General features: G+C 43.8%; 1 protein-coding gene across 2 annotated transcripts in view; it reads left to right on the top strand.

The window, feature by feature from the left end:
• The first annotated feature begins 2636 nt into the window (after positions 1–2636).
• The window catches only part of LOC135544157 (pro-neuregulin-2, membrane-bound isoform-like), a 121312-nt gene continuing 101038 nt past the window's right edge, over positions 2637–22910 (top strand). For both annotated transcript variants that reach the window (XM_064971569.1, XM_064971568.1), the window contains exon 1: positions 2637–2892. In XM_064971569.1, the coding sequence (XP_064827641.1) occupies positions 2784–2892 (109 nt within the window). In that variant the 5' untranslated portion in view covers positions 2637–2783. The remainder of the gene's footprint in view (positions 2893–22910) is intronic.

The raw sequence follows: 22910 nt of genomic DNA, 5'->3' as shown, positions 1-22910 counted from the left end.
TATAAAAAATAGCAGATCCGTACCACATTGGGTGAGGCAGGTTGCTGGAGACTCTATTCATTTTGTAGATGGAAAGTGATATTAAAATATATATGAAATATATACGGAAAGAAACAAGGAACATTTTTATTTACACAGGACAAGACAAAACACACAAAACACAAAACTAAACAAAATAAAATAAAATAAAAAATATTGAAAAAAATAGCATAATGGTACACTATTAAAAGTCTAGTTGAAACACTCAGTGAACATTTTAATTAAGTTATTCAAAAACATCTACATAACCTATGTAGATTAGCATGAATAAAAACTCCCTGAAAAATTCTCAAGGAACCTGAATAAAACTTTCCAGAACCTCTGCAGCTAAAAATAAATGTTCTCAGAACAGGCAACATTTTCACTTCTGTTCTCAGAAGGTTTAAAAAAAACTTACCGGTCAGGGAACGTATGGCTTCGTTCCCACAAACAATGTGAAAACCCCAAAAAATGTTCCCACAACTTCTAAGGAACCAAATGTGTTAGCTAGTTATACACTGACACACTGTGACAGACTCACGCGCACACACACATGCACACGTACACTCACACGCACACGCACACACACAGACACAGGTGCCAGAGAGGACAGCACAGCCAGAGGCATAGCAACGAGACCCATCTTGCTCAACAAAGGGGGGAGACAAGGGTTATGAAGGGCAGGATTGTTGAGGAGGTGGGAAGGAGGGAAACGGGGGTGAGGAGGGGGAGGGTGGTGCTTCCTGTCAAACTGGAGCCCCTTCAGTCCTACTCCGTCATCACCGCCGACAGATTAGATCACTATGCAGAATCTCTGAGAGAAGAGCAGAGAGGAGAAGAAGAAGGAGAGGTAAACAGAGGGAGTGTTGATAAAGATGGGAGATATATTACACAGAATGAGAGAGAGAGACTCAATGGGCACTTGGCCTCCATTTTTTCTTTGAAGTTTCCTGAGACTGAGTGGGGGTTTGCAGTGGGCGGACTGACCTGTTGGGACATGATGACCACCCCCCCCACCCACACCAAACACATGCCCCTCCCAACAGTGATATGGGTTCCCGAGGGCTGAACCGAGAGAACACCTCTGGGAGGCCCCCGATACCAAACTAGCAGATGAGTCACACAGAGCATTGTTTTGGTCACAAGTTTCATTGGGTGTCCTAGTCTGTTGTTTTTCGACATGTTACTCTCCTAGCTGCTAGCACTAAACTCTTAGGAAAAAAAGGTGCTATCTAGAACCTTCAAGGGTCCCCGTAGGAGAACCCTTTGAAAAACCCTTTTTGGTTCCATGTCCACAGATATTGGACATGCTTAGTGCATACAGTAACAGTTTATAAAATAATCAGTGGTGCTTTAAGTGCCTACTGTACATTAGCGTGACATTGGCATTGTGTAGTATTTAAGGGGCTTTTAAGTGTGTTAGGTTATCTATTAGTAATGTGTCGTTTCTGTGAAAGGATGTAGTTTCTGTGATGTAGTTTCTGTGAGAGGATGTAGTTTCTGTGATGTAGTTTCTGTGAGAGGATGTAGTTTCTGTGGATGCCTTTATTTCTCAGACTTAATTACATTTCTTCATCAGCAGTAATTTACACTTGCAGTTTTTCAAAGTATAGAGTGGTGGGGGTCTGTAAGACTGTGTGTGTGTCAGAGGAGGCTGGTGGGAGGAGCTATAGGAGGACAGGCTCATTGTAATGGCTGGAATGGAACAAATGGAACAGTATCATACACATCGTAAATGGAAACCACATGTTTGACTCAGTTCCATTTACTCCATTCCAGCCATTATAATGAGCCCTTCCTCCTATAGCCTCTTCTGGTGTGTGTGTGTGACCGAGCTTGCTGCTCAGGTTGGTGATGACACGCCAGCAGAGAGAGACATCCACAGACATGCTGGGGCTCGCTAACACGTCAGTGTAGGAGGACACAGGGAGGAGAAAGAGAGAGAGAGAGAGGTTTCTAGTTTTGATTCGTTTCAATGCATATCCTCCTGTGGTTTCAGTGTTTATAACCCAAATCAGAACCATAAGATGGAAGTTTGGGGATAATGATATTGTGTAGAGCCCACCTCACCAACCTGTCCAGACCCAAAGGGAGTCATGGGTCAGGGGTTAACTGGCCCCTCTCCTGGGGTGAATGGGTTAGTCATAAAGAGAAGATGCTCCGGGCAAGAGGGAGAGGGGGAGGCTATATGTGGCCTGCTATACTGGCCATCTCCTCCGCTCTGTGGGAGTTTCCTCTCTCTCTATACTGGCCATCTCCTCCACTCTGTGGGAGTTTCCTCTCTCTCTATACTGGCCATCTCTTCCACTCTGTAGGGGTTTCCTCTCTCTCTCTCTCTCTCTCTCTCTCTCTCTCTCTCTCTCTCTCTCTGGTCTCCGCTCCAGCTTGAGGGCCTGGAAGAGGCTCTGCTTATCTGATAGTTCCAGGCAGGGAACAGTTAATTGCTTGACAGCAATGGGAAATGCCTCTTTGCTCACTCCCTTTCTCTCTCTCTTACTACCCTCCCTCTTTCTTCCCCTCCCCATTCTCTCTCCTTAGCGCTGTCGCCCCTCCTCTTCGGTCCTCTCTCTTCCTCTCTCTCTTCCCTCTCTCTCTCTGCCTTGCTGTGAGTAGGTGTTTCCCTACTGTGGGTGATTGGTGTGCGTCTATATAGGATTGGAGACGCTCTGAGTCTAGTGCCCACTTGCCACGCGCTCCCCACAGGACTACCTGTTTTTTTTCTGTTTGTTTTTTTCCTTCGAGGATTTACACTTTCAACTGACAGCATGTCGGAGGGCAGGAAAAAGGAGAAGAAAGGGAGAACGAGTGGGGGGAAAAGAGCACGGAAAGAGGAGAGAGAGCGCAAAGAGAAAGAATTGAGCGATCCAACCACAGGTAAAGAAGAATGGCTGGAGAGGACATTTGGAGAGGCGTGTGTGTGTGTGTGTGTGTGTGTGTGTGTGTGTGTGTGTGTGTGTGTGTGTGTGTGTGTGTGTGTGTGTGTGTGTGTGTGTGTGTGTGTGTGTGTGTGCGCGCACTTGATTGTGTGTAAGTATGTGCACACTTGGCACAGACCTCAATTCAACATCTATTCCACATTGGTTCGACGTAATTTTGTTGAACTGACATGGAAACAGCGCTGATTCAACCAGTGTGTGCCCAGTGGGTGTGTGGATGTGTTGCAGTAGTGGGATTGCAGGACCCGTGAAAGAATGCATGGCCTTCAAAGCTTACCGCCAGGTTGTCACATGGTAGGGATGCGGCAGCATGTACATGTAGGAGCACATCTGGCTTGAGCGGTGTAGCTACACTGATGTGTCATCTCATGTGCTTTTTTGCTTGCGAGCCCAAAATCAAAGCCCTCAATGAGCTTGGGACCTCACTGCGCACTGCACACACCACGGTAACACCACGGTAACACCACGGCGACACCACGGCAACACCACGGCAACACCACGGCAACACACAGCTGTGTTGGGAACACTTTGACAGAGGCCGCAGGGTGTAACTCCTGTTATTTTTCGGGTTTCATATTTCACTTTCGCTTACGTGTCTCATTATATAGCAGCCTGAAACGGTTGTTTTCTTCTCCCATGTTTTCCCTTATAGACAAGGCTTATGGAGCAATACAATTGACAGTATATGTTTGAAGTACTGTATCACACACTACACAGTAACTTTATTTCTGACAGTATACAGTTAACATGGACCAACAGAACACACCCGGGGCTGTTCACTGTCTCCTAGCTTGTGTCCTGTGTCCAGTGGCTCATTCATTTCTCACAGGAAACCCCTCTGCCATTGGAATTGCGCTGCAGCTGCATTCGCAAACGCATCATTTTGCGCTCTCACTGGCGGCTGCCTCAAGCTGCAGCATGTTACTGCAGTTTGACCCTGGGTCGCAGGGAAGACCTACCCCCATCTCAAAGTGGTACTCTCCTCTCTCTGTCCCATGCTAATACAATTAACATTTTATTTAGGTACTATATGTTATTTCTTACTCTCTCCCCGATACCGTCTCTTTCTCACTGTTTCACACACACACACACACACACACACACACACACACACACACACACACACACACACACACACACACACACACACACACACACACACACACACACACACACACACACACACACACACACACACACACACACACACACACACACACACACACACACACACACACATTACATTACATTTAAGTCATTTAGCAGACGCTCTTATCCAGAGCGACTTACAAATTGGATACACACACACACACACACACACACACACACACACACACACACACACACACACACACACACACACACACACACACACACAAATTAGGGTTGGGAATTGCCAGGGACCTCAAAATAAATTATCACAACACGATATTTATTGCAATTCTCACGATGTTATCTACAGTTGAAGTCGGAAGTTTACATACACCTTAGCCAAGTACATTTAATCTCAGTTTTTCACAATTCCTAACATTTAATCCTGTTAAAAATTCCCTGTCTTATGTCAGTTAGGATCACCACTTTATTTTAAGAATGTGAAATGTCAGAATAATAGTAGAGAGAATTATTTATTTAAGCTTTTATTTCTTTCATCACATTCCCAGTGGGTCAGAAGTTTACATACACTCAATTAGTATTTGGTAGCATTGCCTTTAAATTGTTTAACTTGGGTCAAACGTTTCAGGTAGCCTTCCACAAGCTTCCCACAATACGTTGGGTGAATTTGGTCCCATTCCCCCTGACAGAGCTGGTGTGATTGGGTCAGGTTTGTAGGCCTCTCTATGCTTTTTCACCAACTTTCTATAGGATTGAGGTCAGGGCTTTGTGATGGCCACTCCAATACCGTGACTTTGTTGTCCTTAAGCCATTTATAAACAACTTTGGAAATATGCTTGGGGTCCTTGGGGTCATTGTCCGTTTGGAAGACCAATCTGTGACAAAGCTTTAACTTCGTGACTGATGTGTTGAGATATTGCTTCAATATATCCACATCATTTTCCTATTTTGTTTCATCAGACCAGAGGACATTTCTCAAAAAAGAATGATCTTTGTCCCCATGTGCAGTTACAAACCGTAGTCTGGTTTTTATGGCGGTTTTGGAGCAGTGGCTTCTTCCTTGCTGAGCGACAGTTCAGGTTATGTCGATATAGGACTCGTTTTACTGTGGATATAGATACTTTTGTACCTGTTTGCTCCAGCATCTTCACAAGGTCCTTTGCTGTTGTTCTGGAATTAATTTGCACTTTTTGCAACAAAGTACGTTCATCTCTAGGAGACAGAACACGTCTCCTTCCTGAGCGGTATGACGGCTGCGTCGTCCCATGGTGTTTGTACTTGCGTAATATTGTTTGAATAGATGAGCGTCGTATCTTCAGGCGTTTGGAAATTGCTCCCAGGGTTGAACCAAACTTGTGGAGGTCTACAAAACAAATTCTGAGATCTTGGCTGATTTCTTTTGATTTTCCTATGATGTCAAGCAAAGCGGCACTGAGTTTGAAGGTAGGCCTTGAAATACATCCACAGGTACACCTCCAATTGACTCAAATTATGCCAATTAGTCTATCACAAGCTTCTAAAACCATGACGTAATTTTCTTGAATTTTGCAAACTGTTTAAAGGCACTGTCAACTTAGTGTATGTAAACTTCCGACCCACTGGAATTGTGATTCAGTGAATTATAAGTGAAATCATCTGTCTGTAAACAGTTGTTGGAAAAGTTACTTGTGTCATGCACAAAGTAGATGTCCTAACCGACTTGCCAAAACTATAGTTTGTTAACAAGAAATTTGTGGAGTGGTTGAAAAATTAGTTTTAATGACTCCGACCTAAGTGTGTGTAAACTTCTGACTTCAACTGCATATTGCAATTCGATACAGCAATTTGACTATGATTCGATGTCCAAACACATACTCACCATTTTATGAGTAGAAGGTCATTAGAAAACAAGTTTTGATCACTCATGGAAACAAAAGTTCTGAAAAAACATTTTGTCTCACCATTTAAAAAGAAGATGGAGAATGAACTAGAGAAATATAAATAACTGGGTTTTGGCACAGGTACAGCTGTCTAGTACTAGCTAGTGTTAACTACCATTTTTTTGAGAATCCATACTTGGAGTCATATAATCTATATAATTTCGTAAAAAATTACATTGCGATACTCTACTGTATTGATTTTTACCCTCCATCACTAACACACACACACACACACACACACACACACACACACACACACACACACACACACACACACACACACACACACACACACACACACACACACACACACACACACACACACACACACACACACACACACACACACACACACACACACAGTATGCTGTGGTTTATCCATGAATTCAATACTAGGCTGGGAGAAATGTATCCGCTGTCATAGTGGGGGTTTTGCAGCCAAAGCTAAGGCATCTGTGATTGTGTGAGTAACCCAGCCTGTGAACCCTCTCCAGGGTTATAAAAGAGCGCCTGTGCATCTCAGTCTGCCCTCTCTAGCACCTCAGTCTGCCCTCACTAGCCCCTCAGTCTGCCCTCACAAGCCCCTCAGTCTGCCCTCAGTAGCCCCTCAGTCTGCCCTCACTAGCGTGTTACACCCGTGTCTGAAATGCAAGGCTCCCAGAGAGAGAGGTCAATCATAGACCTGGGAAGTCACACTAAGATCTTAGATACCGCAGCTACATTAGCACGTCACACAGACCATAAGACCTGTATTTTATTGTCTTTCGCGCCCCACCGCCTACCAAGTCCATACTTAGGTTTCTCCCTAATTTAGAGTGAGATTTCCCCCGGCTGAGGGCTCACAGTCTTGTCCTCTGCCTCACTAGGCTCTGGAGACCTTCACTGTAATAGCTTCCATTCCTCTTCTCTTTTAATGTGCTGATTATTCCATAGTTTTGTCACCTGTTTGTCTCAGATGGACTGACAGACAATACCAAATTCGTCATGACATGAAATTTGCTTGAAAGCTCTTAACACCTTTAGGAGAGGGGTGAGAACGTACGAACTGTACATGTGTTTTAGTTAGTTAAGACGAGAGAGAGAGAGAGAGAGAGAGAGAGAGGGAGGGAGAGAGAGAGAGAGAGAGAGAGAGAGAGAGAGAGAGAGAGAGATGGGCCACGATCATGCCCAGAGTTTACTTGCAGGCAGCTTTCCTGTCATCCATCATCCTCTCTCAGTGTTAGGTGGACTCTATGACACTGTCCTCTTTTCTAGTGCAGTAGATGCCTGTTTGATCTCTTGTTCTGCTCATTCAAGCCCTTAGGTCCACAATTGTTCTGCCTAGTTCTGCATCCCTCCGCTCCATTGTTAAACAGGTGTTGTGTCGTTTGGTGGGTCAGTCACCCTGTTGTGTACTGCATAATTATTATAATAATTATTATAATATTGATAATAATTGCAGCCCATTTATCAGTGTGGTGTGTTCCTGTCTGTGTCTCTGATCCCCAGTCAGACAATGTGCCTATTTACACAGCTAGGAGCATTGTGTTATAGTATAGCTAACCTGATGGTAATTTGCAGCGTTTTGTCTAGCGGAAAAAAGGATAAAAGAGCACCTGAGAGACTCCATTTGCTGTCTCTTAAGGGAGGGAAAAGAACTATGTTAAGCTTCCAGGAAGTACACTTGTTCTTCAGTTTATCCCACCTCACTTTTCATTTCTGTTGTGCTATACTGCTTGCGACTGCACATTTATCCTACACGCAGCTGTAATAGTTTATTGAAGTCTTAACGCTATAGTTCCCGCTGTAGGGCTTTTGGAAGGCTGTTTTATCTGCTTCGTGTTGACATGCTCGAGAAGAGAATGGCATGCGCTGAATAGAACACACCACCAAACAGAACACTTGTGTTCTAGTTGGATGACTTCCTTGATCAGGGACTGTGACACACAGTGTTGACCTCAAGATGTGAAGGATGAAACCCAGAATAAACAATATCTAGTCTGGAGAGAGTCGACTCCAGAAAAACCCCTGTGTCGGTCACCACTAACAACCTGTGAGAGAGGCAGACACCTAACCTTTTCATGTATATATGTTTCATTAATTGAGGAATGTTTCTGATGTGTGAGGAGTGACAACCAGTGAATGTGTTTTTCAGGTTGACTTTAATGGCAATTGCAGGTCTCCGTATTGGTGCTTACTGACTGACTGACATAGCTGATTCAGGCTGCTCTTTCCTATGGCTCACTAGGCTTTCCTCAGGCGGTGTGCTGCTCTGAATCCGGTAGGAGAAGCAGGACCGACACATGTAAATCAGGCTCATTGTTTTTCTCTGGACTCAACCCCATGTGTTTTGTAGTCTGGATTTAACGTTCATTTCCTCAATGTGCTGCTGGCACTGAGGTATTTTACATGTTTGTACTGTTTGAGAACTCGCAGACTACTAGGAATGGAAAATAGTTGTTTTTTTAGAACACAAGGGCAAGGCCGTAAAAAAATATTTGCGCATTTATCTACAGTATATGCCAACAGTGTACAACAATGCTTAATTTATCATACGCATTATAGATAATAAATCCTAACTGCTAAATTGTTTCATATATATTCAGTCAATAAAAACTCAGCAGTAACCTCAGCAGTAACCTCAGCAGTAACCTCAGCAGTAAGATCAGCAGTAACCTCAGCAGTAACCTCAGCAGTAACCTCAGCAGTAAGATCAGCAGTAACCTCAGCAGTAACCTCAGCAGTAAGATCAGCAGTAACCTCAGCAGTAACCTCAGCAGTAACCTCAGCAGTAACCTCAGCAGTAAGATCAGCAGTAACCTCAGCAGTAACCTCAGCAGTAAGATCAGCAGTAACCTCAGCAGTAACCTCAGTAGTATCCTCAGGAGTAAGATCAGCAGTAACTCAGCAGTAACCTCAGCAGTAACCTCAGCAGTAACCTCAGCAGTAAGATCAGCAGTAACCTCAGCAGTAACCTCAGCAGTAACCTCAGCAGTAACCTCAGCAGTAACCTCAGCAGTAACCTCAGCAGTAACCTCAGCAGTAAGATCAGCAGTAACCTCAGCAGTAAGATCAGCAGTAACCTCAGCAGTAACCTCAGCAGTAAGATCAGCAGTAACCTCAGCAGTAACCTCAGCAGTAAGATCAGCAGTAAGATCAGCAGTAACCTCAGCAGTAACTCAGCAGTAACCTCAGCAGTAAGATCAGCAGTAACCTCAGCAGTAACCTCAGTAGTATCCTAACTCAGCAGTAAGATCAGCAGTAACTCAGCAGTAACCTCAGCAGTAACCTCAGCAGTAACCTCAGTAAGATCAGTAACCTCAGCAGTAACCTCAGCAGTAACCTCAGCAGTAACCTCAGCAGTAAGTAAGATCAGCAGTAACCTCAGCAGTAACCTCAGCAGTAACCTCAGCAGTAACCTCAGCAGTAAGCAGCAGTAACCTCAGCAGTAAGATCAGCAGTAACCTCAGCAGTAACCTCAGCAGTAACCTCAGCAGTAACCTCAGCAGTAAGTAAGCAGTAACCTCAGCAGTAACCTCAGCTCAGCAGTAACCTCAGCAGTAACCTCAGCAGTAACCTCAGCAGTAAACCTCAGCAGTAATCAGCAGTAACCTCAGTAACCTCAGTAAGATCAGCAGTAACCTCAGCAGTAACCTCAGCAGTAAGATCAGCAGTAACCTCAGCAGTAACCTCAGCAGTAAGATCAGCAGTAACCTCAGCAGTAACCTCAGCAGTAACCTCAGCAGTAACCTCAGCAGTAACCTCAGCAGTAACCTCAGCAGTAACCTCAGCAGTAACCTCAGCAGTAACCTCAGCAGTAACCTCAGCAGTAACCTCAGCAGTAACCTCAGCAGTAACCTCAGCAGTAAGATCAGCAGTAACCTCAGCAGTAACCTCAGCAGTAACCTCAGTAGTAACCTCAGCAGTAACCTCAGCAGTAACCTCAGCAGTAAGATCCAGCAGTAACCTCAGCAGTAACCAGTAAGATCAGCAGTAAGATCAGCAGTAACCTCAGCAGTAACCTCAGCAGTAACCTCAGCAGTAACCTCAGCAGTAAGATCAGCAGTAGCAACCTCAGCAGTAACCTCAGCAGTAACCTCAGTAGTAACCTAGTAACCTCAGCAGTAAGCAGTAACCTCAGCAGTAACCTCAGCAGTAAGATCAGCAGTAACCTCAGCAGTAACCTCAGCAGTAACCTCAGAAGTAACCTCAGAAGTAACCTCAGCAGTAACCCTCAGCAGTAACCTCAGCAGTAACCTCAGCAGTAACCTCAGCAGTAACCTCAGCAGTAACCTCAGCAGTAACCTCAGCAGTAACCTCAGCAGTAACCTCAGCAGTAACCTCAGCAGTAACCTCAGCAGTAACCTCAGCAGTAACCTCAGCAGTAACCTCAGCAGTAACCTCAGCAGTAAGATCAGCAGTAACCTCAGCAGTAACCTCAGCAGTAACCTCAGCAGTAAGATCAGCAGTAACCTCAGCAGTAACCTCAGCAGTAACCTCAGCAGTAAGATCAGCAGTAACCTCAGCAGTAACCTCAGCAGTAACCTCAGCAGTAACCTCAGCAGTAACCTCAGCAGTAACCTCAGCAGTAACCTCAGCAGTAACCTCAGCAGTAACCTCAGCAGTAACCTCAGTAGTAACCTCAGCAGTAAGATCAGAGTAACCTCAGCAGTAACCTCAGCAGTAACCTCCAGTAACCTCAGCAGTAACCTCAGTAACCTCAGCAGTAACCTCAGCAGTAAACTCAGCACTAACCTCAGCAGTAACCTCAGCAGTAACCTCAGCAGTAACCTCAGCAGTAAGATCAGCAGTTACCTCAGCAGTAACTCAGTAGTAACCTCAGCAGTAACCTCAGCAGTAACCTCAGCAGTAAGATCAGCAGTAACCTCAGCAGTAACTCAGCAGTAACCTCAGCAGTAAGATCAGCAGTAACTCAGTAGTAACCTCAGCAGTAACCTCAGCAGTAACCTCAGCAGTAACCTCAGTAGTAACCTCAGCAGTAACCTCAGCAGTAACCTCAGCAGTAACCTCAGCAGTAACCTCAGTAACCTCAGTAGTAACCTCAGCAGTAACCTCAGCAGTAACCTCAGTAGTAACCTCAGCAGTAACCTCAGCAGTAACCTCAGCAGTAACCTCAGCAGTAACCTCAGCAGTAACCTCAGCAGTAACCTCAGCAGTAACCTCAGCAGTAACCTCAGCAGTAACCTCAGCAGTAAGATCAGCAGTAACCTCAGCAGTAACCTCAGCAGTAACCTCAGCAGTAACCTCAGCAGTAACCTCAGCAGTAACCTCAGCAGTAACCTCAGCAGTAACCTAAGTAACCTCAGCAGTAACCTCAGCAGTAAGTAACCTCAGCAGTAACCTCAGCAGTAAGATCAGCAGTAACCTCAGCAGTAACCACAGCAGAAACTCAGCAGTAACCTCAGCAGTAAGATCAGCAGTAACCTCAGCAGTAACCTCAGCAGTAACCTCAGCAGTAAGTAAGATCAGCAGTAACCTCAGCAGTAACTCAGCAGTAACCTCAGCAGTAACCTCAGCAGTAAGTAACTCAGCAGTAACCTCAGTAGTAACCTCAGTAGTAACCTCAGCAGTAACCTCAGCAGTAAGATCAGCAGTAACCTCAGCAGTAAGATCAGCAGTAACCTCAGCAGTAAGATCAGCAGTAACTCAGCAGTAACCTCAGCAGTAACTCAGTAGTAACCTCAGTAGTAACCTCAGCAGTAACCTCAGCAGTAACATCAGCAGTAACCTCAGCAGTAACCTCAGCAGTAACCTCAGTCAGCAGTAACCTCAGCAGTAACCTCAGCAGTAACCTCAGTAACCTCAGTAGTAACCTCAGTAGTAACCTCAGCAGTAACCTCAGCAGTAACCTCAGCAGTCAGCAGTAACCTCAGCAGTAACCTCAGCAGTAACCTCAGTAGTAACCTCAGTAGTAACCTCAGTAGTAACCTCAGCAGTAACCTCAGCAGTAACCTCAGCAGTAACCTGAGCAGTAACCTCAGTAGTAACCTCAGAAGTAACCTCAGTAGTAACCTCAGTAGTAACCTCAGCAGTAACTCAGCAGTAACCTCAGCAGTAAGATCAGCAGTAACCTCAGCAGTAACCTCAGCAGTAACCTCAGTAGTAACCTCAGCAGTAACCTCAGCAGTAACCTCAGCAGTAAGATCAGCAGTAACCTCAGCAGTAACCTCAGCAGTAACCTCAGCAGTAACCTCAGCAGTAACCTCAGCAGTAAGATCAGCAGTAACCTCAGCAGTAACCTCAGCAGTAACCTCAGCAGATCAGCAGTAACCTCAGCAGTAACCTCAGCAGTAACCTCAGCAGTAACCTCAGCAGTAACCTCAGCAGTAACCTCAGCAGTAACCTCAGCAGTAACCTCAGCAGTAACCTCAGCAGTAACCTCAGCAGTAACCTCAGCAGTAACCTCAGTAGTAACCTCAGCAGTAAGATCAGCAGTAACCTCAGCAGTAACCTTGGTAGTAACCTCAGCAGTAACCTCAGCAGTAACCTCAGCAGTAACCTCAGCAGTAACCTCAGCAGTAAGATCAGCAGTAACCTCAGCAGTAACCTCAGCAGTAAGATCAGCAGTAAGATCAGCAGTAACCTCAGCAGTAACCTCAGCAGTAAGATCAGCAGTAACCTCAGCAGTAACCTCAGTAGTAACCTCAGCAGTAACCTCAGCAGTAAGATCAGCAGTAAGATCAGCAGTAACCTCAGTAGTAACCTCAGCAGTAAGATCAGCAGTAAGATCAGCAGTAACCTCAGCAGTAACCTCAGCAGTAAGCAGTAACCTCAGCAGTAACCTCAGCAGTAACCTCAGCAGTAACCTCAGCAGTAACCTCAGCAGTAAGATCAGCAGTAACCTCAGCAGTAACCTCAGCAGTAAGATCAGCAGTAACCTCAGCAGTAACCTCAGCAGTAACCTCAGCAGTAAGCTCAGCTCAGCAGTAATGCTTGCTTGTAGAAGCCTATGGCTGTGCAATGGCATAGCCTTATTTTGTTAATTTAGTAGACAATAATTTGTGATAAAACTGTTGTGTATCCCATCAGTTAGGTATTTTATTATGCCCACTGATTTTTATAGGCATTTACTTCTGTAGACCTAATGGGATCTTGTGTGTGAACTCAGCATGTGTAGAGGGCAGTGGCGGTCAATGCCGTTTAAGATGAGGGAGGATGATGTATTGAAAAATAATCATGAGCATGGCTTTATTTCTATTATGTCATTCATATTCCATTCACCCAGCTCAATGTCACATTGATACGTTTAGGTTACTACATGACACTCAAAATGTCCCTGTACCCATCATGTAGTTGCTACAACCTAGTCTATGAATGAAAGTTTACAATGTAGGTGCATAGGTCGAGAGAATTTTTAGTAAACAAAGTGACAGACCGCCTAGCACACTCTTGACTGCATCTAGCTAATTTAGAGTGTAATCATTAGTCCAACAGTTGCAAATGAGAGTTTCTATTGGACAAATTCAGGGATGTTAATCCTCATTTTGTTCTGTTTGCTTACACTGAAGAAACTTTTTTCAATAGAATCGGCGGAATAAATACACCGCTGATTACACGCAAATACAGTTCACTTTCATAGCAGCCACATAAAAACAGCATGATCACTTTGACCACTGTATATATAATTCCTTCTCCCAACAATCTATGCGCTCTCCTCCTCTCACCTTTTCCCTTCGCTTGTGGACTTCAGTGCACAACACATCAGCTGTCTGTGACCAAGCCAAAGTTTCCTTTCATGACCGCTAACTTCTATACACAGCCTACAACATTGTCACGGTCATAGTCAACATTCTGTACCTACTAGAACTAACGCGTTAGTAAGCCCGCTACAATCATGCAGTACAGTGTACAGTCAGAAAGATGTTTAGCAGTTACACTGGCGGGCCCTGGTGGCAATAAATGAATAAAACCAAAAGCTTACCTTGACTTGGAAGAGTTCCAGTGTTGGATAGCTATAGCCAGCTAGCTAACATAGCATCCCTCTCTGTTTGAGCCGGGTGTTTGAGTAGGCTAAACTAGCAAGCTGCCTTCGGTAGCTAGTGAAAGTTTAAAAAATACAACCAAATATTGCTCTCTCTCTCTTTCTCTCTTGCTTCTCCTTAATTTTGGAAGAAATGAATTTGTTTAAAACTGTTCAAATATTGTATTTTTCTCTCTTTGAGTCAACTACTCACTATATTTTATGCACTGCAGTGCTAGCTAGCTGTAGTTTATGCTTTCAGTACTAGATTCATTCTCTGATCCTGTGATTGGGTGGACAATATGTCAGTTTCTATTTATTTAACCTTTATTTAACTTGGCAAGTCAGTTAAGAACAAATTCTTATTACAATGATGGCCTACCAAAAGGCAAAAGACTTCCTGCGAAGACAGGGGCTGTTAATACAAATAAATAACATATAAATATAGGACAAAACACACATCATGACAAGAGAAACAACACAACACTACATAAAGAGAGACCTAAGACAACAACATAGCAAGGCAGCAACACATGACAACACAGCATGGTAGCAACACAACATAGTAGCAGCACAAAACATGGTAAAAACATTACTGGGCACAGACAACAAGTGTAAGTCTATGGAAGGGAGTGGGAACCATGAGCCTCATAGGTTTTGTATTGAAGTCAATGTACCCAGAGGAAGACAGAAGCTAGCTGTGGTGCTACGCTACAGAGAGCTACTGACGCTACTGTAGACCTTCATTCCAAAACAGCGTGTTTTAATCAATTATTTGGTAACGTGAATATATTTAATACAGTTTTATCTAAAAAGTATTACTTATTAATGTTTCACAAGAAGAACTGTGATGCTTGCCTTGGTTTCTTTTTTGTTGTGCCTCGCAAATGCACATCAATAAATGGAACACCAGCATCAAAGCAAATAAACATTGTCTTCAAGATAAAATGTAAAAATACATAAGCTACCAAATAGTTTTACAGTATTTGAAAAAAATCATATGGATCTCTGGTTGAAGACCAAGTTTTGACAACTGTTTGCGTACTCATGCTCATCTTTGGTAGCATATATTGTTGAACCATATATGTTTCTGAGAGTGTGGTTGTTCTATGGTTATTTTGCATACAACCTCCCTACAACTTTATGGGAATGGTGCAGTTGCCTGTCTTTTGAAACATTCTCAGCACATTCAAGGAGCTTGAACCCCCCCCCCCTCCCAAAAAAACACCAGTCTCAATGTCAACAGGGAAGAGAAGACTCCAGGATGCTGGCCTTCTAGGCAGAGTTGCAAAGAAAAATACATATCTCAGAATGGCCAATAAAAAGAAAAGATTAAGATGGGCAAAAGAATACGGACACTGGACAGAGGAACTCTGCCTAGAAGGCCAGCATCCCGGAGTCACCTCTTCACTGTTAACGTTGAGACTGGTGTTTTGCGGGTACTATGTAATGAAGCTGCCAGTTGAGGACTTTTGAGGCGTCTGTTTCTCAAACTAGACACTCTAATGTACTTGTCCACTTGCTCAGTTGTGCACCGTTGCCTCCCACTCCTCTTTCTATTCTGGTTAGAGCCAGTTTGCGCTGTTCTGTGAAGGGAGTAGTACACAGCGTTGTATGAGATCTTCAGTTTCTTGGCAATTTCTTGCATGGAATAGCCTTCATTTCTGAGAACAAGAATAGACTGATGAGTTTCAGAAGACAGTTCTTTATTTTGGCCATTTTGAGCAATCGAACCCACAAATGCTGATGCTCCAGATACTCAACTAGTCTAAAGAAGGCCAGCTTTATTGCTTCTTTAATCAGGGCAACAGTTTTCAGCTGTGCTAACATAATTGCAAAAGGGTTTTCTAATGATCAATTAGCCTTTTAAAATGATAAACCTGGATTAGCTAACACAATGTGTCATTGGAACACAGGAGTGATGGTTGCTGACAATGGGCCTCTAATCAGCAAATGTTGCATATAAGCTACTGGTAATGTTACCAGGGCTACGTTCAGTTGCTAAACTTTCTCAAACGTTGCAGATAGAAATTCCATGAATAGATATGAAATGCAGTGGGGAAGGTGGGAGGGTTGAGCGGGACTTAAAAAATATATATATATTTTACCTTTATTTAACTAGGCAAGTCAGTTAAGAACAAATTCTTATTTTCAATGATGGCCTAGGAACAGTGGGTTAACTGCCTGTTCAGGGGCAGAATGACAGATTTGTACCTTGTCAGCTTGGGGGTTTGAACTTGCAACCTTCTGGTTACTAGTCCAATGCTCTAAGCACTAGGCTACCCTGCCACCCCAGGCTACCACTAGGCTACCCTGCCGTCTACAAATTCCCATAGCCTAATTGTCTGTACTCAAGGGAGAAAAAAACATAGCAAGACTGTTGTTTTACTATTAAACTCAATGCTGCTATTGTTTTTAATTTCGTAAAGCAGTTTGCGTTTCATAATCAGGCAAAAGGTAACTAACGAGAAGGCTGGTGGTGACTGGTTAGCTACAGGGAAGCAATAGAGTTACCTGTGTGACATCTATAATAGGAGGCAGACCCGGAGAGGAGCCTGTCTGCCCACACTCACCGCTTGTTCCCCTGCTTATGTAGGCTGTGTGTGGCGCGTCCTTCCCTTCACTTCTAATATTTATATGTCACGTCAATTGCCACTGAAAAATAGGTGTTTGACTAATATTTTTGTTTAGAAAATTAACACTGTGGTAGACACTAGTTTTTAACTTAATCATTCGGAAATGAATGGCTCCATTCGAAATGAAATGTCCAAACTTACTGTTTGCCTTGAATTGTAGTTGGTTAATCTTGTTATCAGGAATCACAAGGACATGTGGAGCCTATAGTAGTGAGAGGCTAGTCTAGCTTTTTAGCCAAGGATGAGTCTGACAGAGGATGTCACCTACTCAACACTAACACTGTTGGCTGGAGATCACCATAACTTTGAGACCACTCTGTTGCCTTTGCAGCAAAAACACCTTGAGGTTAAATCTGAGGATGAGCTCCTATCTCCCCCTGCCTCATCTGGCTGGCTGTGATAGCTCACTCTGTGTGTGTGTGTGTGTTTACCCCCTGCACTGTGAATGATCATTACACCACCCTTTTGAGACTAACAAAAAGTTGTTGACAGTTCTGAGGCTCTGTCTTCTCTAAGCGCTTTCTAACTAAGGTTGTGAAAAGTATGTACAGCTGGGATAGGACTAAAAATAACGTGTCCTATTGATCTATGATGCATGGTCTTTATTCTGATGAGACATTCCCTTGTGATTGATTCCGGCAAGTGCAGAAGGCACAGACAGTCTTGAAATGGCCCAGATCATTTAGAGACAGAAATCATTTCTGTTTGACGTAATAAACCCTTAGCCACTCCCTGTAAAACTTGACATACACAGTTGCTCAAATCAGCAAGGGATTAGGAGCACTACAGAAAATGTGAGGGTAGACTGGTGCTCATGAAATGGGTCAAATGGATACCACTTGTGGATAAAAATGTTATGTCTCTGCGTGCCATACGAAGGAAGTTTCGCTAAAGCTAGTTAGCACTTGCTCGCAAAACGACCTCTAACTTCCTTCATACGGCACTCAGACATGAAAATGGTATCCACGAGTTCATCTGACTCTGCTTATGTAGAAAACGGGTTAATTTCCAGAATCTTACAGTATCCCTTTAAACATTGAAACCAAGTTATTTTACAATTAAGAATTGCCAGAATCTGTCAGTAAACCACACATTCCTTTAATTTACCGTGTTAAATAACACTAATATTATTGGCTTTATAATAAAGTTGGTAGCAACATGGAAAATTGTTGTGGAAATCTGTTGCAGCTCAAGTCGACTACAAAATCCATAATGCAATTCTTTCTCTTTAGCTGGCTGGCTAGCAAACGTAGCTGCACACAATAATCCCAAAAACAACATCAGCATGTAACATAGCTAGTTAGCTGTAAAATTGCCTAAACAATTTGCGCTATCAATTTAGGAGTCTACAATCTCACCATGTTCAACCTGCAGATCGATGTGCCTCACAGAGTGGAGTGTAACATTTGCAACGGCAGATATACTTTTGAGGAAATGGAAACGTGGCCCATGCTGTCACTCATGCTAAATTGAGTCAAACATTTTTTTTTTGAAAGCAACAGAGCATGAAAATACTTTGCATTTGTTTTGTGTGTTTGTCAATACGGGTGTGCAGGGTGTATACATGGTCTGTCGTACGGTATTTTGGTAAGAAGCCAATTTGACATTTGCTCAGGACATTGTTTTCACTGAGGAAATGTTGGAGTCTGCTGTTGATGATACTGCAGAGGATTTTTCAGAGGTTTCTGCTGACGCGTATTCCTTAGTAATTATTACTTTTGTGGATTGAGGTGATCAGGCCTTGGTCCTAAATATTAGGCAAAAGATGCCAGAGCCAAGGATAATTTTGAAGAGCTTCAGAATAGACAATTTGAATTTGTGGTCTGTATATTTTATTGTTTTGTTTAGTATACCATCAACACCACAAGTCTTTTTGGGTTGGAGGGTTTGTATTTTGTCCTGTATCTCATCCAATATAATTGGAGAATCCAGTGGGTTCTGGTAGTCTTTAATAGCTGATTTTAAGTTTTGTAAATCATCATGTATACGTTTCTTTGTTTTATGGCTGAAAAGGTTGGAGAAGTGGTCTATCCATACATCTCCATTTTGGATAGATGGCTCTTTGTGTTGTTATTTGTTTAGTGGGTTCCAATTTTCCCAGAAGTGATTTGATTCTATGGATTCTTCAATGACAATGAGCTGTTTTCTGTCATGCTGTTTCTTCTTTTTTCTTGTTATATTTCTGTATTATTTTAGTATTTTACCATTTTACCATGTTTTGTTGGTTGGATAGGTTTCTCAATTTCTTTCTTAGGTTTTTACGTTCTTCATCAAACCATTTCTCATTGTTGTTATTTGTCTTAGGTTTTCTGTGGGAATTTGAAATGTTAGCTGATAGGTCAAATATATTGTTCAGACTGCTAAGTTTACACCTTCACTATTGCAGGAAAACATTTTGTCCAGGAAGTTGCCTAGGAGGGATTGGATTAGTTGTTGGCCAATAGTTTTTTGGTAGGTTTCTAATCAAATCAATACACATTTTATTGGTCACATACACATGGTTAGCAGATGGTATTGCGAGTGTAACGAAATGCTTGTACTTCTAGTTCCGACAGTGCAGCAGTATCTAACATGTAATCTAACAATTTCCTGACAATTCTACACTACCTTCATTCGGTCTATAGCATTCCTTAATAGTCTGCAGTTTGCTCGGCTTTGATGCCTCATAGTTGATTATTGCTCTGTTCAAGTAGATTGTGATTTTGCTGTGGTCTGATTGGGGTGTCAGTGGGCTGACTGTGAACGCTCTGAGGGACTCTGGGTTGAGGTCAGTGGACTGACTGTGAACGCTCTGAGGGACTCTGGGTTGAGGTCAGTGGACTGACTGAACGCTCTGAGGGACTCTGGGTTGAGGTCGGTGATAAAGTAGTCTACAGTACAACTGACTCGAGATGAGCTATAGTTGTACCTACCATAGGAGTCCCCTCGAAGCCTTCCATTGACTATGTACATACCCAGCATGTGACGGAGCTGCAGGAGTTGTGACCTGTTTTGCTGGTTGTGTTGTTGTAGTTGTGTCTAGGGTGGCATATGGGGGAGGGAATGCTGTCACCTCCAGGTATGTGTTTGTCACCCTGTGTGCTGAGGATGTCAGGTTCTTTTCCAGGTCTGGCATTTAGGTCACCACAGACTAGTACATGTCCCTGGGACTGGAAATGATTGATTTCTCCCTTCAGGATGGAGAAGCTGTCTTCATTAAAGTATGGGGATTCTCGTGGGGGATATAGGTAGCACACAGGAGAACATTTTTCTCTGTTGAGATCATTTCCTTTTGAATTTCTCTGTTTCGATTAATTTAAAAGAGTGAGTTAGGTCTTCCCATTTACCAAATTAACATACCCCCTGAGTCCCTTCCCTGTTTCACACCTGGTAGTTTGGTGGATAGGACTACCAGCTCTCTGTCACCTCAAATCAAATCAAATGTTATTGGTCGCATACACATGGTTAGCAGATGTTATTGCGAGTGTAGCGAAATGCTTGTGCTTCTAGTTTCGACAATACAGTAATATCTAACAAGTAATCTAACAAATTTACAACTACCTTATACACGCAAATGTAAAGGGATGAATATGTAATATAAATATATAAATATAAATATAAGGATGAGCGATGGCCGTGCGGCATAGGCAAGATGCAGTAGATGGTATAGAATACACTATATACATATGAGATGAGCAATGTATGATATGTAAACATTATTAAAGTGGCATTATTTAAAGTGACTAGTGATACCTTTATTATGTCCATTTATTAAAGTGGCCAGAGATTTGAGTCTGAATGTTGGCAGCAACCTCTCTATGTTAGTGATGGCTGTTTAACAGTCTGATGGCCTTGAGATAGAAGCTGTTTTTCAGTGTCTCGGTCCCAGCTTTGATACACCTGTACTGACCCCGCCTTCTGGATGATAGTTGGGTGAACAGGCAGTCGCTCGGAAGGTTGTTGTCCTTGATGATCTTGTTGGCCTTCCTGTGACATCAGGTGCTGTAGGTGTCCTGGAGGGCAGGTAGTTTGCCCCCGGTGAAGCATTGTGCAGACCGCACTACCCTCTGGAGAGCCTTGCGGTGGAGGGCGGTGCAGTTGCCGTACCAAGCTGTGATACAGCCTGACAGGATGCTCTCGATTGTGCAACTGTAAAAGTTTGTGAGTGTTTTAGGTGACAAGCCAAATTTCTTCAGCCTCCTGAGGTTGAAGAGGCGCTGTTGCGAGGCGCTGTTGCAGCGCTATTGCGCCTTCTTCACCACGCTGTCTGTGTGGTTGGACCATTTCAGTTTGTCTGTGATGTGTACGTCAAGGAAATTAAAACTTTACACCTTCTCCACTGCAGTCCGGTTTATGTAGATAGGGGGGTGCTCCCTCTGCTGTTTCCTGAAGTCCACGATCATCTCCTTTGTTTTGTTGACGTTGAGTGAGAGGTTATTTTCATGACACCACACTCCGAGGGCCCTCACCTCCTCCCTGTAGGCCGTCTCGTCGTTGTTGGTAATCAAACCCACCACTGTTGTGTCATCTGCAAACTTGATGATTGAGTTGGACGCGTGCATGGCCACACAGTCATGGGTGAACAGGGAGTACAGGAGAGGGCTGAGAACGCACCCTTGTGGGGCCCCAGTGTTGACGATCAGCGGGGTGGAGATGTTGTTTCCTACCTTCACCACCTGGGGGCGACCCGTCAGAAAGTCCAGGACCCAGTTGCACAGGGTGGGGTTGAGACCCAAGGTCTCGAGCTTAATTACGAGTTTGGAGGAGACTGGTGTTAAATGCTGATCTGTAGTCAATGAACATTCTTACATAGATATTCCTCTTGTCCAACTGGGGTAGGGCATTGTGGGGGGGGGGGGGGGGGGGTATACACGGCTGTGACTTTAATCGAAGAGAATTCTCTTGGAAGTTAATGCTGTCGGCATTTGATTGTAAGGAATTCTAGGTCAGGTGAACAAAATGACTTGAGTTCCTGTGTGTTGTTGTGTTTACACCATGAATCGTTAATCATAAGGCATACACCCCCTTCTTCTTCTTACCAGAGATATGTTTGTTTCTGTCGGCGCGATGCATGAAGAAACCTAGAGGGCAACCAGTTGGTCCATCTCCTCTATACCATGTTGTTGTAGGTTGACAATGTCTGTATTTCTGATATCTTTGGTGAAGTCCAGGTTCCTCCTCTTTAGGTCAAAGGCAGATGACATCAGACCATGGATATTCCAAGATTAAATAGTGAAGACTTTGTGTTCCATAAAGTGTTAAGTGTTGTTAGTCATGTGGTTTGGCCTCAGACCAGTAAGTGTGAGCAGAGCCTGCTGAGCATCTGATACACACCATTAGCTTGGGCTAGTGTAAGAGTAGGGGTTGGGCCTGTTTGCCTGCTCACAACCTGAGCATATGTGTGACCAGCAGGATGAAAGTATTTTTGTGGTAGCAGGGTAGAGATTCTGTCACGATCGTACATACTTCTTTATTATAAGATGTCGCCAACAAAACAATAAGCCGAAAACCGAAAACGTGAAGCCAACGTAGTGCATGGACAACTACCCACAAATACAGGTGGGAAAAAGGCTACCTAAGTATGGTTCTCAATCAGAGACAATGATAGATTGTGCATTGGGATTGTGATTGTGCGTTGGCGAAAGTACAAGGAGCTTTTTCAATCACTCCCTTGAATGCTGTGGCCACCCTTTCCTGCTCTGCTCTCAGTTTGTTTGTGCTTATGTGTATATTATGTGGCTTGGTGACCCGAGTTGGTCCTCAAAGAGAAGGTCTAGGGTGTGCTGGTTGTTTGGACACCAGAGTTTAGACAATGTCTGTTTGGGAAAAAGTTGATTTTCTTGTATATATTTCCTGTTTGAGTCCATAAGGAGTACAATCCGTGGCCTGTGTGTGTCCTCAGTGGGTGTGGGGTGTGTGTGTGTGTGGGGGGGGGTGCTAGGAGAGGGGGGGGTCCCCTGGGGTTGAGGTTATTCATGTATCTGCCCTGCTGGGATGTCAAGATTTTTTTGAGGATCTGAGTTGGACTGTCCTGCTGGCTTCTCTAAGGGAGTGGCCAGCTCTCTCATGGGCTGTTCTCTGTCTCACTTCATAGCACTCTCACCTCCTCCTCTAGTGCTCTCATCTTATCCTGCCGCTGGGCCTCCTCTTTCCTCTACTGCTCTTTCTCGTGTTGAAGTTGTCTCACCACAGTCCAGAGTGCAGACATGTCTCTCTCCCCCTCCAGCTCTCTGGGTCTGGTTGAGGGAGTGTTGTTGTGCTGGACTGTTGTCTGGGTCTTTGCTGACTGGAGTGAAATTATCCTTCATTTCAGGGAGGGAGTAATGCTCTGACCTGGGCAGTTGACTTT

This window comes from Oncorhynchus masou, chromosome 8, assembly GCF_036934945.1.
Source record: "Oncorhynchus masou masou isolate Uvic2021 chromosome 8, UVic_Omas_1.1, whole genome shotgun sequence".
NCBI classification, from domain to species: domain Eukaryota; kingdom Metazoa; phylum Chordata; class Actinopteri; order Salmoniformes; family Salmonidae; genus Oncorhynchus; species Oncorhynchus masou.
This window is presented reverse-complemented; position numbering and strand designations above follow the sequence as displayed.